The sequence below is a fragment of the Odontesthes bonariensis genome, chromosome 17, assembly GCF_027942865.1.
Source record: "Odontesthes bonariensis isolate fOdoBon6 chromosome 17, fOdoBon6.hap1, whole genome shotgun sequence".
In the NCBI taxonomy this organism is placed as follows: Eukaryota; Metazoa; Chordata; class Actinopteri; order Atheriniformes; family Atherinopsidae; genus Odontesthes; species Odontesthes bonariensis.
Window position 1 is genome coordinate 20,746,332 of NC_134522.1, and position 17,777 is coordinate 20,764,108.

General features: G+C 41.7%; 1 protein-coding gene across 2 annotated transcripts in view; it reads left to right on the top strand.

The window, feature by feature from the left end:
• The window catches only part of stag1a (STAG1 cohesin complex component a), a 39,299-nt gene that overhangs the window by 7,567 nt on the left and 13,955 nt on the right, over positions 1-17,777 (top strand). For both annotated transcript variants that reach the window (XM_075448780.1, XM_075448781.1), the window contains exon 2: positions 17,341-17,557. In XM_075448780.1, coding sequence (XP_075304895.1) covers positions 17,529-17,557 — 29 coding nt within the window. In that variant the 5' untranslated portion in view covers positions 17,341-17,528. The remainder of the gene's footprint in view (positions 1-17,340; positions 17,558-17,777) is intronic.

The following is a 17,777-nucleotide window of genomic DNA, read 5'->3' on the forward strand; positions in this document are numbered from 1 at the left end:
AGTTATTGGCCAAAGAATGTCCGATACTATGACCGTGCGGACACACAGCACAGACGCCAATGTTACTCCATGTTACTCCAGTGGTGATAGTGAACTTTCTGAAAATCAGAATTTTTATTCGAGCAGAGCTGAAGTCTCATAATGTTGTAAGCAGCCACGAGTTAGCACATGGTATACAGGCTTTAGTATTTATTTGTCTTTACTGATGTATACTTTTTTCTTTACTGTTTGTACAAAAAGATGCAAAAAGAAAGATATGTGTACCGTGTTCAGAGCACGGAGACCCATTCGAGGCTGGTTGAGCGTTTACATGCAGGAGTGATTCTATATTATCCGGGTGTGTTAGTCCAGTTTTGAGGGGCCCATTTTTGCTCACATCCATTTTAAAAGTCTGGTTTTGGCCGGACTACCACAATAACTTGTGTCAATTGTTGCGTCACATGAACTGTAGTAAGGACGACTTTCTGCTTTTGGGGTTGTCAAACGGTTTCACGCTTTTCTCTATCGCGGCGATTAGAGTTAGCTATGAGCTGGAGCCGGCGTCACACAGGGATCCACAGGTCTTTTTTTTTTTGTTGTTGTCATCTCTCACTATCATGTGTCAGATCCCTCAGTAAATGCAGGATCCCAATCGCAATGCAGCCCTGGGGTATGGTTCACTTTACATTATTGCGCACAGCTGCCCCCATTGCACATATGATGTACCTTTATATTTTCATGACATTTTATATAAAACTTTGTATGTAAACACCTTTGGAAATCATGACTTTGTGTCTAACCCAAAATCCCTTTTTTAAATCGAACCTACCAGTGCCGAATGACTGAATGATAATACCTTCACACTGGATCGTATCATTTCGAGGGAGTAGTTGTTTTATGGCTGCTTATTTAACATTTTCCACCCCTTCCACTATCCGTGTGTTCATGTTGGCGTACTGCAAACAGCAGCTCAGCTGTATGTTGATTGCGCTAACGTGCTACTTGAGCTAAGCCCTGGAGGTAGATGTGGCTTTTAAACTGTGATCAAATTGAAGAAGTGGCGTATCTTCACATAGGTTGCCCTTTTTGAGACTCTGGCAACTGATTATTTATATTGTTTTGTAGTTTGACCCAACTAAACCTCTTTTTGGGACTTAACGAACTGTTCTAGATGTTAGGTTTTATATCTGAAACAAACTCATAAACCAAGGGGAGCCAACATGAAATTCAGGTTGCTGGTTGAGTTGAGGGATGTTTCTTCACGTCATCCTTTCACACTGTGAGCAAAGATGAGCAACTGTTAGATGGAAAATGTACTTGAATAACAAGTAATGGTAAAACTCATTAATTCAATGGAAATGTTGTCTTTTGCAAATTGAAACTATGCCTTGTTTCCTACTTCACTACCCAGAACTACGGCATGCCGGTTTGGACTTGAGGGAGAGGTGGAGAACGTTGCTCCCGTTTGTGATTAAATGCTTGCTTTATTGATACTGACGGTATCATCACTTTTAATCTCAAAATCTGTTGACCATAACAAAGCCTGTGCCTGAGACTGTTTGCTTGAAGAAACGACAGCCTCCAGCAATTAAAGGGAAGTAACCGAGTAATGCAGTCGCTCTTTTTCTACAGTTAATCTTCAGTTGACAACATGTATAAACGCTTCATAAGAAAAGGCTGCTGAAATTGTTGGAGAATTTCAACGCCTTGTTTAATGCGTTGCCCCTTTTTGATGTTTGTAAGCAGTTTGAAATGATTTTATTGAATGATTTATAATAGAGCAATGCCTTTGTGCAGTGATCTATGGTCCTTTTAGGCGTGGGTGCTGTGATGTGTGATCATATTGGAGAACAGCTTTAAAACAAGTGTAAAATATAGTGCATTTATATGTGTAAATACATCGTCGATGGTTCTAAAACATTCTAATGAAATGATGCTGAACACATCAGTACTTTGTCAGCAGCTGTTTCAGCTGCTCGGAGTACAAAAACTAACGGCTGCCTCTCCGAGCAGCGAGCATTTGTCATTTTCCTAATTCCTTCGGTGGAAACAATGTTCTTTTAGAGCGTTGTTCAACAGTATAGTAGTCAAGAGAAAGTTGTGGACTAGCATCTGATTGGGGAGGCGTGAAATGCATCTGTGGCTCCTCCAGAAGGCCAGTCCAGTATTTTATGAATAAAAGAGACGCTATGATGCATTATTGATTTCCTTTTTGATGGGTTAGAAGTTTGCCTCCAGTTTAAATGCAGCAGATTGATTTCCTGCTTATAGAGACTCCAGGGGTCGGTGTCTGGGAGATAAGTATTGTCTTGCCTTGGCTTGGGAAGAGATTTGATTTAATTTGTCATTTATGTTCAGTGCAGCCGGATCTAAATTTGGCACCGGGCCAGACCTACAAATCCTTAAGGTGTCATTTACGCAGGCAAGGTTAACAACCAGCTTCAAGCAACTGTAAATACCACCTCCTCAGCATCAGCGGTCGCTATGTTTGTCTCTGCAATCAGTGCTATTCATACACATCCTTGCTTAGTATTGACTCGATGACTCTTGCCAAGTCAATTCTCTGGTTATGAAGGGGGCAATGAAGTGGTGACCTAAGGAGTAGAATTGCAGCAATTAACCATTAACCTCTTTATTATTCCTGAATTATGGACTATTGCCTTGCCAGCCTTCTCCATGGACTAGCTGAATAGCCAAATACAGTGTCACAATGCAATCTACCTCCTAAATCAGATACAGATGGTGCATTGCCCGTCTGCTAATTTATTTCTATAAAAAAAGGAGGAGACACTGCCTCCATTCAGTTTTTTTTTAACACAGATTTGTAACGGCACAAGTAAATCCTATTGGAATAATACCTAATTTTGTGATCACAACACTGAAGATTAGTTCAAGTACTTATTCATTCATTCCTGACGTAGAAAATATAAAAAAGTAAAAAATATCAGATTTTTCCGTTATATTGGGAATGATCTAAATGTTCCCTGAACTTCATCTTACTTTGAAGTTCCAGCATTACATGTAGAATTTCTTCTTGGGCTTCTCAAATTGGATTGGCAGAGCGCTAAGTGCTCCGATTTGTTCTCTGAGCTTGACCAGTCCTGAAAATCCCAGCAAAACTGCAACGGAGGCTTTGGGAAGAGCTGTTTGGCAATGAAAGAGGAGAAGGCTCCAACTCTGAGTTGTAACTAATTAAAAAAAGATATTTTCAGTCGTATGTTAATATGAAGATTATTGTCTCTGAAGATGTGTTCAGTTTCCCATCAAAAGCTGCGGAGCCTCACATTCGAGAAGCGGAAACAACTCTGTCTCCATTTTTATTTATAGGATTCCTTTTTTTTTTATATATATATATATATATCAAATTAGTCACTGGTTGAATTTGTTGTTTAACAAATAGCTCATGTTATTATACAGTTTTTTTTTTATATATATATTGATTTGTCTGTCATTTAAAAGTCCACGAAAAGTCCAACTGTTTTCTTTCTTGATAGCTGAATACATCCAGATGGTATGTTAACGATGGCATTGTTGTATGAATGCTCTTAAGTAATGGCCTCTTGATTGTGTTTGAATGTAAAATCCTAAAAAAAACCTCTCGCAGACAGGGCCATTGTGCTTCCCTCACGATGAGTCGATTCATTTTTCTGTTTACTTTTCAGATTGTCTCCTGGCTTAGACTTGCATTCTTACATCCTTGAAGCCGTGTCTCTAAGGCTGCGGCTACACGAAAACGTTTTTCACTGTAAACGATACTTTTTCTTATCGTTTCGCTGTCGCGGCCACACGGAGCCGGCGTTCCCACTACCCCAAAACGATAGTTTTTGAGAACTGGTTCCAGAGTGGGAAAGTTTGAAAACGAGGTCGTTTCGTTTCCATTATTACAGCGAAAACGTTTTTGCGTCAGTCAAACGTTGACGCTGTGAGACTTCTCTATTGTCTCACAGCGTGGCGTGACACAGTGGCGTGTGTACTGCATCGTTTCATCGTTTTCATCCGTTTTCGTCTGGACCTGAGTCTGTACCGCAGCGTTGCCGTGTGGTTGCAAGAATTTTCGTACCCGTTTAAAAAAAAAACTCGTTTCGTTTCCGTGTAGCCGTGTCTCTAAAACAGTCAAATCTGCTTCAGTCTGTGGCCTTTTCTTTTGATTCCCTCTGCAGCAGTCTTTATCCAAGCAGTCATTTTCCCCCTCAGCTGCCTGTACATTATTGCTACATAACACCCCCCCCCCCTCTCCCCAACCTCTCTCCTTTGACATCTGCCTGCACACATTAGCAGGCTTCTCCTGCTCCTGTGAAATCTTCAACATTCCGCAGGATGATTAGGAAGTAATGACGGGTGTGAGGACTAATGGCCTTCACAGGGACTGTGTCACTCTCTGTGTGTGTTTTTGTGTGTGTCCTGCTCTTATTCTGCAACCCCCCCCCCCACACCTCCATTATAAGCAAATTGTGAGGAAGAGTGAAAATCTGGGCCAAGGTGAGAGAGAAAGCCCAGACAGATGAGAGAAGAACAAATTATTGTCTTTTAGCTCGTCTCCTGCTCTGGCTGTGGCTGCACCCCCCTCCCTTGCTTTGCGCTGGTGCCACACTTTTCTCCCTCTTACCCCTTCACCCATTCGACCCCCTCTCCCCAATCCCCCCTTCCTTCTCCATTCACTCTCGTGGCTCCATTTTGCGTTTGCTGCAGCCAAACAGGCGGACATTGCACACAGACGGGGAGAAACATTAATTTCCTTTTCTGTCTTTTATTCCGCCCCATAACCTCCCGCCCCGCCATGATCCGTTCTATCTTTATTCAGAGAGGTAGTTCTCGGGAGATCAGGAAAAAAACAAAAAAGATCTATTTTCAGAAGAGATCATTCTGTACAGCATCCTTCCCCTCCCCTCTTTGCCAAGATCAGGCTTTGTGTGCTCCAGAATATGAGCATACAGTAGTTTGTGGCAATAACAGATGGTGTTGGTGTGTGTGCGTGTGTGTGTGTGTGTGTGTGTATGCAGCAACAGCACTGTCTGACTATGCTTCCCTGTGTCGGACGAGTAATCTCCCGTGTGACATAATCATAATCTGGTTAAACCAGGCGGCCACAGTCAGCCTCAAGGCTGTTCCACATTATAAGGCCACGGCTCTTTGGTCCCAGCATGTATGGAAGCCGGCAGCGTGATCAAGTACAGTTACTGCCTTAGGCTGCGGCTACACGAAAACGTTTTTCACTGTAAACGATACTTTTTCTTATCGTTTCGCTGTCGCGGCCACACGGAGCCGGCGTTCCCACTACCCCAAAACGATAGTTTTTGAGAACTGGTTCCAGAGTGGGAAAGTTTGAAAACGAGGTCGTTTCGTTTCCATTATTACAGCGAAAACGTTTTTGCGTCAGTCAAACGTTGACGCTGTGAGACTTCTCTATTGTCTCACAGCGTGGCGTGACACAGTGGCGTGTGTACTGCATCGTTTCATCGTTTTCATCCGTTTTCGTCTGGACCTGAGTCTTTACAGCAGCGTTGCCGTGTGGTTGCAAGAATTTTCGTACCCGTTTAAAAAAAAAAAAAAAAACTCGTTTCGTTTCCGTGTAGCCGTAGCCTTAGTGTTTAGCTCATAGCCGTGGCCAAGCGAGACCAATTGTGATTAAGGCAAACCACAGTCTTGACTCGTAAGCTTGAACTTAATTGTGGGCTTTTTTTTTCATTTTTTTTTTTCTTGTAAATAACATTTTGTACAATATTCCTCGTCTTTGTTTTGTCTTCATCCTGAGCTGCTACTTGTTCCCACACTCTTTGGGAGAAAACAGACGAAAGAATAAGAAGGTGGGGAAACAATTTTTCCCGCTTCAGTTGAACAGTTCATCAGTTCATTTATCAATTACCACTTTGTTTCTTGTTTTGATTCGAGCTGGCGGGTTCTAGTTTAACTCCATCACTTCAGATCACACAGCTCTGCCTTTCTGCCGATGGATTCTTGGAAGAAATGCCAGAAAAGGCAGCACATAAATACTCTTTATTAGAGAGTCCTCGGGCTGCGGTGCAGCTCAGGTGCCAGCTCGTGTGATTTAAAGGTATCGCGTGTACACAATGGACGCGTCTTCTCACACTTGTGGGTCACGCGGAACACACAAATCACAAAGATTACCGCCTGCTCTTGTCCAGTTCTTTTCCTTGTGCGTTTCATAAACTGTATTTCCCTCTGATGTATAACATCTGCCGTCAGCCATGATTGTTTACTTCGTGTATTTCGTTGCCTTTAGATTCAGCGACTAATAGACAGACATTGAGCTGAAGTGATTGTCTTAGATGACACATGACACAGTTTTTCCATGTTTGTTGCATCTCCACTCTGGAGCAGCAACAAACCACATCCATTCCAGTTTTCTGAAATGAATCCGTCTTGATTTCAACGATCCGATATCCATTTACACATCTTCTAATGTAGACCTTTTCATGTGGTTGCATGAAGCTTTCCCCCCAGTTGTTATTGTCTTGCAACACAAGCCTTTTGTATTTACTTAGAGTTATCACTATAAATGAAATATCCCTCTCCATACTGATGTATAATTGAATTGGGAGTCTTTTGAATCAGAATCTGAAAGACTTAAAGAAAAAGCAACAGTAGAAAAGCTCTGATTGACTTTTTAAGGGCTGTCATAGCTGGGTTTCCATTTAATTTTTTCATTTAGAAATAAGAAAATGAAAATGATAAAAATCCAAGATATGATATAGTATCCCAGATATTCCCAGGGATTAAAGTAATTCCTTCCTTCCTAGTTAATTAGCTTCCAACCTGTTGAAGAAGTTTCCTATTTCTTATTTACAGTGAGTGTGAAAAGTGTGACACCTCTCTCTCCGTTTTACACTTCTCACTTTCTAGGATGGATAAGATGCTCCCTGCAGGCTACCGGATTTCAGATATTAACAAAAAGTGCTTGTGTTGACACTTTTAATCCAAACCCTCAACCCTATTCCACCCATGCACTGAACAGATCTCCTCTGGGAGACCAACACTCATGCAATCAGGTGCCAGCATTTGGAAGAAGTACAGCCTTATCTGTTGTAAGTTGAAACATTTTCAGCAGATAACAGCCGGTGCAGGGCTTGAATAGTAGAAGTGGTCTGGGAAAAGTGAAAAATTTAAAGTTGGCCATGTTTTACTCATCATAGTGTTATTTGCAGTTGGCGAAGGTTCAAACTGAGCTGCATTTTTTTACAAACTGTGTTCTTGACTGCATGCTGGCAGCTTGCCAGAGTCCTTTTAAAAGCTGAAAAGTCCTTAGATGTACGTGTTTTCCTCCAGGGGTTTGTGCAAGTCAGAGTCCAATAAGGTGGGACGTTGTTTGAAATGTAAATAGAAATGGGATGCAATGGTTTGCAAATCTTATAGACCAATATTGTATTTACAGTAGACCATAGAAAAGCTATCAGATGCTGAAAGTGACACATTATACCATTTAATGAAGATTTTGTTGGTGTCTTCAATGTATTTTCCATTTTAGGATGCAGCAAAGGTTTTCAGCTGGTGACTTGCAGGCAGGCCAGTCCTGTTTTGCTAAAAGTATGCAAGGGCTCCCCTGGAAAGATGCAAACTGGATGGGAACACGTTATTCTAAAGCCTGTATATATCATTTTCAGCATTGATGGCGCCTTTCCAGATGTGCAAGTTGCTAGTTCCATAGGTGCCAGTGCACCACCATACCGTCAGATAAGCAGATTTTGTCCATTTTAAGTGACTTTAGTTTCGTTTTCATGAAATAGTGAGATGTCTCATTACAAACACTTTTGTTTTTATTGTGAAGGGAAATTTCAGTTGATGAGATTTGCAAATCATTGCATTCTCTTTAGGTTTTTACACAGTGCCTCTTTTTCTTTTAATTAGGGTTCGAGCTGCAGACACTTTTAGTTACAGAAGCACATTGGCTGTCTGCTGCAACCACTGGTTGGCGGTCTCTGTGCTCCTTAGTCATTCCTGTGTGTTTGTGTTTGTTTGTCAAGCTGTAGCTCACACACTTTCAGCACTGCAGGCATACAGTATATTACTGTAGTTAAGTTTAAGTACTGATGATCACCCACTAGTGTAGCATTCTCTCTCTCTATTTTTTTTTTTGTATTTCCTCTTTTACTCACTCCTCCAGCTCGGGACAGGCAGGCACACATAAAGCTGCCTGACTTGATTGCAGACCCCTTGTCTTTCTTACTTGAGAAAAACGTACAATAGAAGTCTGAAGGGCTGTATACAGCATCTAACCAGGTGGTTGTAAATATTTTAGGCGTTTTACCCTCTGGCATTCGTATGAAACCGCTATTTTAGGCATCCTGTCATTTAAAGTATACATGCATGCAGTCAACTGAGACAAAACGATGAAGAATTTTTGAGTTCTCTGCATATCTATGATGCTATGTCATTTTAACCTGCTATCTGGAGGATTGACCCTCTCGTTTTCCCAGTAATGCAATGACACCTCAGGTCCCCATAGTCAACCTAGATTTAAGTCAATTGAATCCACTTCAATCCATCCAGGCTAAAGTATTCCAAGAGCAGCCGGTGTTTACCCCTGACACTGATGTAATACTCCACCGAGGATAAATCAAACGACAGCAGAGGCACCTGCATCTGCCTCATCCTCCTTAAAACGCCTTCATGCTGCCAAAGAAAAAAAAGGTGGTGTTAAAAGTGTATGGCAGAAAATCCACAGTCTGGCGAATAGGTGAGGAGAAGCAGAGGGTAGTTTACAGTTACAAATAACAGCTGATGCTAATTGGGGTCAAATCTGAAGCTGAAAACATGGTCAATGGCCACTGAGAGGAAAATGAGTCCATTTGAGAATTTTTGCTGGATTTGTTGCTGTTCAGGTGCTAACGTTGGATGGGTTTTTAGTGAATGATCGCGCTGCATTATCATACAGACGTGTCAAAGTTAATCGCCGCAGCGTAAGCCTAATCAGCTCAGTAAGTCACTGGCTGTGGTGTCGAGAGACTGGAGAAATAAAGTTAAGCAGCTTTATCGTTTGACAGCCAGTTAAAGCGCTGCTTAGCCTGTTGCTGTAATATAAAGAGACAAATAAATCCCATCCTTTTTCTTCCTGATGAATTTTTCTCAAGTAAGACTTTAACGAGATGGCGGGCAATGCTTTCTTTTGTTTATCAAGGCTTTTGTTTGCTTTAAGGCCATCAATTTTGTTCTTGTAATAGTTTGTTTTGATTTTTAGTTTGCCAAACGGCTCATTGTTGTTCCACTTTTGTACGCTTTTCTCATTTTTGCCGAGTTAATCTCAGAGTTAATGAGATGTGGAGGGGAACACTGTAGTCGTGATGTGTCCTTTTCCATGACTTTACTTTTTTACTTGAAGAGAATTGAAACTGGTGATGCTATGGTCATTTTCACATGAAGGGAGTCTTAGCCGTACAAAATCATTTTTGCACTTATTTGTCCAATAAATTTCCCCGTTTATCCGGTTCGCTGAAATAATGACTTCATCATCACAAAGAGCTCTTTGTATGCAATCTACAGCACTTCTTCAGATGTGGAAACCCACAAAGAAAAGGCAGCTGTCATCACAAATCTTCTGAAAATGCAGGTGTGAATGCTATAGATTTATTCATTTATTTTAATCTACCAACAATATATCGCAGTCTCTTTGGAATGAATGAAAACACTTATGGCTGTTTTAGTGACTTGCTTTGTCCATTTGCAGCAAAACAAATGGATGTTCAGTTCTGAGCGTTTGCTCTCCTGTGGAGGTTTTAATTTCTTCAAACCTCACCGGCAGCTTGCTTTATTGTTTTGCTACTTGAGGGACCATAAACACAATGTAATTAAAGTGCCAGTGAACTCCCTGTTTTTTTCCTCATTTCATTCTGTAAGTGTTTCTCTTTTTCCGTTGTTTGCGCTTTGGTGTTTTCTGTTAAATTTCCCTGCTTCTTTCATCAGTTACTGCCGGCATTAAGTGCTAATAACTGGCTCTACTCGGCTTTAATGAAGCATCACTTTCTCGTTTCCTGTAATGTTTGCCTCACACAGCCGCTTAGTCATCTACTCCTTCTACAGTATGGAGCATTGATGTACACATGTGCATGGGGTCAGGGCCAGTCCCTTGGTTACGCTGATGTTTTGACCACAGAGGCAGAGACAGCATTCGATTGTAATCGTTTACAGTGATAGAAACACACAAGCTCATCTATTCTGTGCATATTTTCTTTTTTTTATATATATGTATACAGTATGTTTCACAAACCGCCCTAGTGTATCCTTCGCTGGTTGAAACAGGGACTCACCACACTACGTCTCTTGAGATTATAAGCAATTACAGCAAATGCTGTACAGGTTGTGGCTGTCAGAAGTATCAGTCAGCAGGGGTTCAGTAGTAGGAAGTTGTGTGTGGTGTTTTGTGTGCGTTTGCATGTATGTATGTTGGCCGAGTGGTGGGTGGGAAAAAAACATATTTGCAGCACCAGACTTTCCATTAGGTTGATTCATCTGAATGGAACTGAAAGCAAAAAATATCCTGTAAAAACAAACAACCTATTAAATCCTCCGTCGGGTGCTTTTAAATCCGTTAAACTATTAATAGTAAAGAATGTGCCGCTGTACCTGCATGTCATCCACGTATATTAACTTGTTTTTCTGGCTGGATTAGAATGTTTTTCTTTTTAAAAAAGAAGAGAAAAACCCAACCCTGAAGTTAGATGCACATGGAACAATAGCAACACTGTAAACTTTCTTCAGATTAACAAGCAAACATCGATAACGCATTTAAGCTTTTTCTCAGGACTGTCTTCCATGCTCCACAAGGTTTTAACGGCTCCCCCTTTAGTTAAGTCCTCTTAGGTGCTGTTTACACATACCCGGGTATTTTGATAAACGCATATTTTCTAACCTTCGTTTGCAAAAATAACTAGGTGCACACAGCCCCGTTCAAAAAAAAAAAAACACGTCTACATTGATCAGCATAAATACGCAGTCTGACGCGGTCTAACCCAAAATCGCCGTCGCTGGCGGTGGTATGGCCGGGCTCTGTCTGCCAAAAGAAGCTCCGCAATTGCTGCCCTCCGAGCCCTAATGCGTCTTTGTTGGTCAATACACTGTATGACTTTAATTTTCAAAAGCACACAAGCGAGTATAGCTCTTAAAAACAGAAATGCTGCTAGTACCTCCATGCTTGCCAGATAAACAGTGGACGTCGGTCTTTTACCGCGGATATTGCCCAAAACTCCGTTTTTGTCTCTTTCAACCAGTTTATACACAAACGCTAAACAGAGTTTTTAAAAAATCTCCACTTTTGCCGGAGTTTTTTTTATGCCTCGTTTTCGGAGGAAAAACCTCCGTTTGTGTATAAACGAAAGGCACAAACGAAGGGAAAGGTCTTCGTTTATCAAAATACCCGGGTATGTGTAAACAGCACCTTATTTGCCCTCTTCTTCTGCACCTCTTCAACGGTACCCGACACTGCCGCATGTGAACCCCATTTGTACTTACGGGTGGTGGATTTTGTTCTCTAGTTTTCTCAGTCTGCACATTCAGTTGGGATAAGCACTGCTTTCGGTTGGAAATCTGGCCAGTTTAGAGAAGAGCTGCAGGTACCGGTATGTCGGGCCTGTTTGAACGGGCTGAGCGACCTGCGCCACACTTGTGATTTGTTGTTGTAACAGGTGATGCTGAGTCATCCTACAGGCGAGGGCACAGACGTTTGACTGACTCTCCACTCTGTGATCTCACCGAGGATAGAAAAATAAAAGAGGACAAACGTAAAGACGCTGTGTGTCTTTGTGTGAATTAGTTGAATAATATAAGATGCTGTGCACCGTTTTAACCATTTAATCAGTACCATTTTACTGCTATATTTCCTTATGAAACTAGTGTTGTTGTCTTTGCCCTAAGAAAGAGTTTTAAATTCAGCTTTTGCTCAAATCATTTATTTTATTCGAAGGGCATGAAGTTGCCATGAGAGACTGCGTAAAACTTTATTTATACCTTTTTGGCCAATTTCTTTTCTCACCTTGCTTTGGAAACCGCTGGCAACCACATCAGAAAGGTGGCCGGAGTTTCTGAAGTCCTCCAACCATTTGACGAGCAGCTCGGATGGAGCGTAAAGACTCCACTTTAGTAGAGTCTTTAGAGAGTAATTCTACTTTAGTTGGCTGAAAGCAAAGACAGCTTTAATATAAAAGACACAGGGTTGCGTTGCGTACTGGTTGCTAATCTAAATATGAGACACTGCAGAGTGCTTAATGATATGCAGTGTTTATGTCGCTATCAATCAGTCCTTAATGAAGGATCTTAGTGGATGATTTTGGGTTCAGGGTTTGTTTATCACCTGTATCAATGCATGGCTGCATTTATTTAAGAGTTTGGATGAAATCTCTTGAGTCAGCTGCCTTATTTTTTTTACCAGTGTTATTATCATTGGATGGTGTCCATAATGGAGCTCATTTTACTTAATTCTAACTTTTATTAATACAACTCTATAAGTAATCGCAAAACATAAAGACATGATGTAAATAAGTGAAAAGTTTCAACAGTTGAGAGACGTATTCAGTTTGAAATTAGTAATGCTTCTACTGCCATTTGCTCTTTTATCATTTAACACATAAAGACTAAAACCTTGTAAGCCGCAGGAATTAGCTATGCTGCGCTGTCTATGTACTTTAATACTTATTTGCGTAACCTAAGCGACGCATGTTCTCACGTCACGCATCTCTAATCAGAATAGATGTCTGAGGTTCATCTGAAGTTCATCTGAAATCAATTTCAGCCAAAACCAGCCCACACACACATTTCACACATCTTTTTTTGCGGCTTATTGGTGTAAAAAATAGAAAGAAAGAAAGCGTCCCAGTGAACCCGCCGCTTTTCCACTCTGGTAATTCACAAATGCCTAAGAGAGACAACTCAGAACCTTATCATCGTTAGCCTAGACACATCAAGCTGGTGTTGCAGAATTAGGTGGGGGGGCATCCTTGGTTAGAGCGGTGCGACGCCGCCTCTGCACTTTCAAACGTGACATTGACGCATCAGTTGTGGCTTGAAAGGCACGTGTGAAAAAGCCTCGAGCTTTCACGCAGCATTAACTGGATCTGTAACTGGTCCTGTTCAGTTCTGCCCCCCCCCCCCGCCCGCACCATGGTTCCTCCTGTCTGCACTCAGCCAATCAAATATGCCATGACTGCTGGGCTTATGACCCTCACGAGTTGCTATAGCAACGCCGGCCTGCCTCCCAGTGAACATGTCATGCATGTTAAGTGGCTCTCAGATGCTCACTCGTCTCTGTCTTGCATTCGCTCCTAAGTAGACACACACACACGCAGTTATATATACACACACACACACACACACACACACACACAGGATAAAGTGATTCCACACATTACGAGTTACAAGTTGTGGTTTGAGTGTCTCTGAAGCAGCAGTCATAACTGCACAGTCGGATCTTTGTCTGGCCACTGTCACTGTGCACCTGTGTGCAGGCGAAGATGTGCTGACCTGTGGCAAAGCAGTATTAGAGGTTAGGTCAATCATACCAGTTTTCGGCTTTTTCGTGAGCATAATCCGGTCTCTCAAATCTAAAAGTCTCCATAAGAAATGTGAAATCCACTCTGTCACAAATGTTTAAAACATGCTCGCAAGATTTATTGTATCATAGTCGTCTGTCGGCCGCCAATGTTCCTATAAACTGCACAAGACATCAGCTGGCTTGGCTTTTCTGTTTCAAGAGTTTCAAGAGACTCCGTCAAGTTTTATTGCTCGTGGTGGGCAGCACTTCAGTTTACGTGTTAAGTGTCTGGTTCTGTGTTAGCTCAGTTGAAAGTTTCACTCGCCGAAATGTTTGAACTCCAAGCAGCCGCCTGTCATACAACAATGTCCATTTCTTTTGAGTTATTATCCTCTGCTCGCAGGTGGCCTTCTGTTTGTAACATTTTCTTTGTGCTCTCTTGATGTCAGTAGTAAGATTTATATTTATTTTTCCACCTCCCTGAATGTCAAATATCAAGGCATTGTGATATCCTTGTTATGCTACACATAATGCTGTGTGAGAGGCTGTAATTCAGGTATACAATTTTACTGGAAGTCTTTTTTAGGTTGACTCACAATCTAGGCACAGTCGATCACCCGTAGCTTTTCATCTGATGGCGGCTGATCCTCTCCATTTATGCACTGGCAGCGTGACACTTTCTTTTATCCGTGTTTTCAAACCCAACTATGCTGTCTGGAGGTAAACTCGACAGCCGCCCTCCCGCTGATGAGAAACAAGTTGGAAAGGGAAGATTTTTATTTAACTTGCTTGTTTTTTTTTATTAACTCCTGTTTTTCTGCTCCTGGTTATAGCGGACCCAGGGAAACTGTTCTGTCCGATTTTATGGGAATTGTTGTTGTTTTGCTTTGGTACTTTAGAGGAACATTTTACACCAAAAGCCCTCCGATTGCTCTTTATTCTGTTCTGCTGCGTGTGCAATCCTCAACTTGTCGATCTATTTTTTTAATTTTTTTTAACATCCGTAAACAGACTTTGTGTTAAAGCTTCACAAGCTTTAATTCGACAACGAATTAACAGGTTTCAACACAGAAGAAGAAATGAAAGCAACGCATTTGTTTCCATTTTGATGGATAACGGCATGAAACTTCCCTTGACTGATTGATTTTTCCCTCTGTACGTTACTGTCGAGCTGTTTTAGGACAGAGTTGGTCAATGTTTGGCCCTACAGAAGCATTTTTTGATAACCCTGTTTTAATGCTGTAAAAAAAAGGTTCATTGTGAATAATGCCACAGTGTAATAAACAGACGGAGTTATTTATTTATAAACACGTCGGGTATTGTTCTGTCTTGGCAGTACCGCTTCATTGTTCTTGTTCTAATTTAACCGGCGCTTACATTCACATTTATATCAGCAGTGTAAACGGAGATTAACTGAGAAGGCTGAGAGGTGCAGAGTGAATGTAGTTGGCAGCCTCTGTCCTGTCTTCCAAAAAATTCAGGAGACTGTGCAAATTATTCATAAGCTCCTGTAGTAGCTGCTACACTCCTGTGTGTGTGTGTGTGTGTGTGTGTGTTAAAGAAAAACTGAGCGAGTGCTGGAGATTTCAAGGAAATGAGGAAAGCCAGTGTGCACCGAGGATTATTTAGTTATTGGTCGATAACGGGTCGGGAAGGCTTACGCATACTCAACTGCAACACATTTAGACAAAAAATATCCTTTTTTCGTCTCGCTCTCTGTGGGATTGAGGTGGAATGAAAAAAACCTGAGAATTGATTCAAATGATATTGGCTTCTGTCCCATCAGAGAGATGTAATCTGATGATGAAGGGGGAGCCAGAAGCTGCGGTGTAACAGCCTGCGAAGTTCAGATGGCTGATGGTGGAGATGAATGTGGGGTCGGCATCTCCAGTCATGGTGAGGGTAGTTTATGGGTGGAACGCCTAATAAATCCTGCCTCCTCTGTCTCGTGTTCTTTATCACCCCAGATCTTGGTGGATGGGGCTTAAATTCAGTGATTTGCAAAAACTTGTGATCACTTCTTCCTATGATCACTCACTCACTCCTGAGGCGAGAGTGCCGTTTTGCATCAGCATCTTGATTCTTCCGAGTTATTGAATTGAATTATGTGAAATGTGTTAGTGGGTTAGATCCACAAATTAAAATCACTCAAGAGTATTAAACTAAATTAGATTATGACTCATCTCCATCATCTTTAGGCAAGGTCTGGTCATTTACAGCCAGATTAACAGTCGCCCGCTCTTTAATGCCACAGCGCAGATCACACAAAGCTGCCAGCTTCAGCTACCTGGGTTTACCACAGTAGTTTCCTGTTTCCCCATCAGTTCAAGAGGTCAGCTTGAATCCGTGCCAGTGTGGAGCTTTCCCACCAGATTTTTAGTTTCTTTTTTTAACAGTGGCAACTTTATCTGGCTGTCTGTTTTTTTTTTGTTTTTTTTTTTTCAATTTCCCCCGTGCCCTGCTTATGTTTGCAGAAGTTACCCAGAAAAAAAAAACACTATTTAATTCCTGTGCTGTTTGCTCCTTTCTAAATGTGCAGCTAGGATGTCAGAATCCACCAGAAATCTTATGTACATGCAAGCAGATCAAATCCCACCTGATGACACAACTCAAACTGTTAAAATTTAACACTGTAAGTTTGAAATGGGGGCAACTTTTGATCTGATTTTATTACAACCAAGTCAACAGTACTCTGCTTGGACTGATTGAAATCCTTTTCTGTCTGGAAGTTTGTTTCTTACAGCCAGAGGACTCTGTAAGTGTGTGTAGTTAAGGAGGATGAAACAGAGAGGGGGGGGGGCTCCCCTGCCCAATTCATTCCACACTACAAACACCGTGGAAGACAGTATTTAAATACACACTCTCTTAGCCTGCCCCCTACTGTTGCCCAGACCTACTTTCAAACACACATGTATGCACTTTTACACACACTGGGGGAAATAGACCCCTAAAACCCCTTGTGGGTGGTCAGAATTGCTGTGGAACTGAGAAGGGTCTTAAATGACTCTAAGTTGATGTTTCCCAGCCCACTTTTTCTCGTTAAATCTCAATTAAGGAGTTTGGAGATAGACTTGGGGCAGAGGACTTTGTGGATCATACTGCCTCTCATGGTTCATTAGGGTATTGCTCGCTTTCTGCTTTTGGCTCTCATTAGCATATGATCAAATCAACAGTTGGGATTAAAATCAACTCGGTTGCTAGTTTTGTAAGAAGAGAATCTGCCTCTTTTATGACATACGGCTGCTAAGATTCTTTATTTTTCTTTTTTTTTTTATCACACTATTCATAAAAACTGAGCTTTTTCCACGAGTGATGCCAAATTTAGCTGAAAAATACATTCTCCCCATCTTCTGTTGGATAATAACTTCAATCTCTTTTCCACCCCAACTATAGATGACAAATCTGCCATTTGTTTGTCTCATCATTACTTTTTTTTTTCCCAACAAAGCCAAGAAGTATAAAACGTTTTGTGCTGAACTCAGCACAGGAAGTTTACTAAATTGATGGAGTGCTGTTCTTTTTAGAGTTTGACATCACCTCTTCAGTGCAGAAATCCTCCTCACCTGACTGACAATATTTTGATGTTGTAGTTCTTAAACTGACCAGTTGGTGTCCTCCTCCCCCCATTCGCACATCTCCCAGCCTATTATTCTGAATCGTCCCTCTCTGATTTCACTGACAATTATAGACGAGACACCGTGGACAGTCTTCATTAATGATACATGCAGTCGCCTGCAAATTAATGCCGGAATCATGAGGAGCAGTTATGTGTTGCCTTAAGAACACAACTTCCCTTCAGCATCACCTGTGTACACGTTTAAATGGCGCCCCCATCTGAGCGCCCGTGTCATCCGTCATTTTTCTTCCTCTTTTATTTTTTTTCCCAGGAGTTGAAGAGCGTTGAAGTGCTGGCAAGTTGAGCGCAGTCTGTCGTGGGGCCTGTCCTCCCTGCCCTTCCAGACCTTTCCCCCCTCAGACCACCATCCCGCACCTTCATATTCACACCCGAGTTGCACTCCTCTCTCTGACGACAAACGCCGAGCCGCACAGGTCAACGACTCCCCAGCCGACCAAGATGATCACCTCAGAGCTTCCTGTCCTACAGTGAGTGATGCACTTCAAGAGCTCAGTGTTTCATAAGGAGCAAGTGTGGTTTTAGCAAAAGCTTGAGTTGATTTATGCATCTGTTTACTCACGTACATCCAGCTTTGATTTGTTTGATTATGAATATCTCAGAGAAGCACTGGGAAAAACTCTAGCATTCAACCAGAGAGTAAACCGTGTAATACAACATAACTAAGTGCTGATGTTTTTCAAAACATTC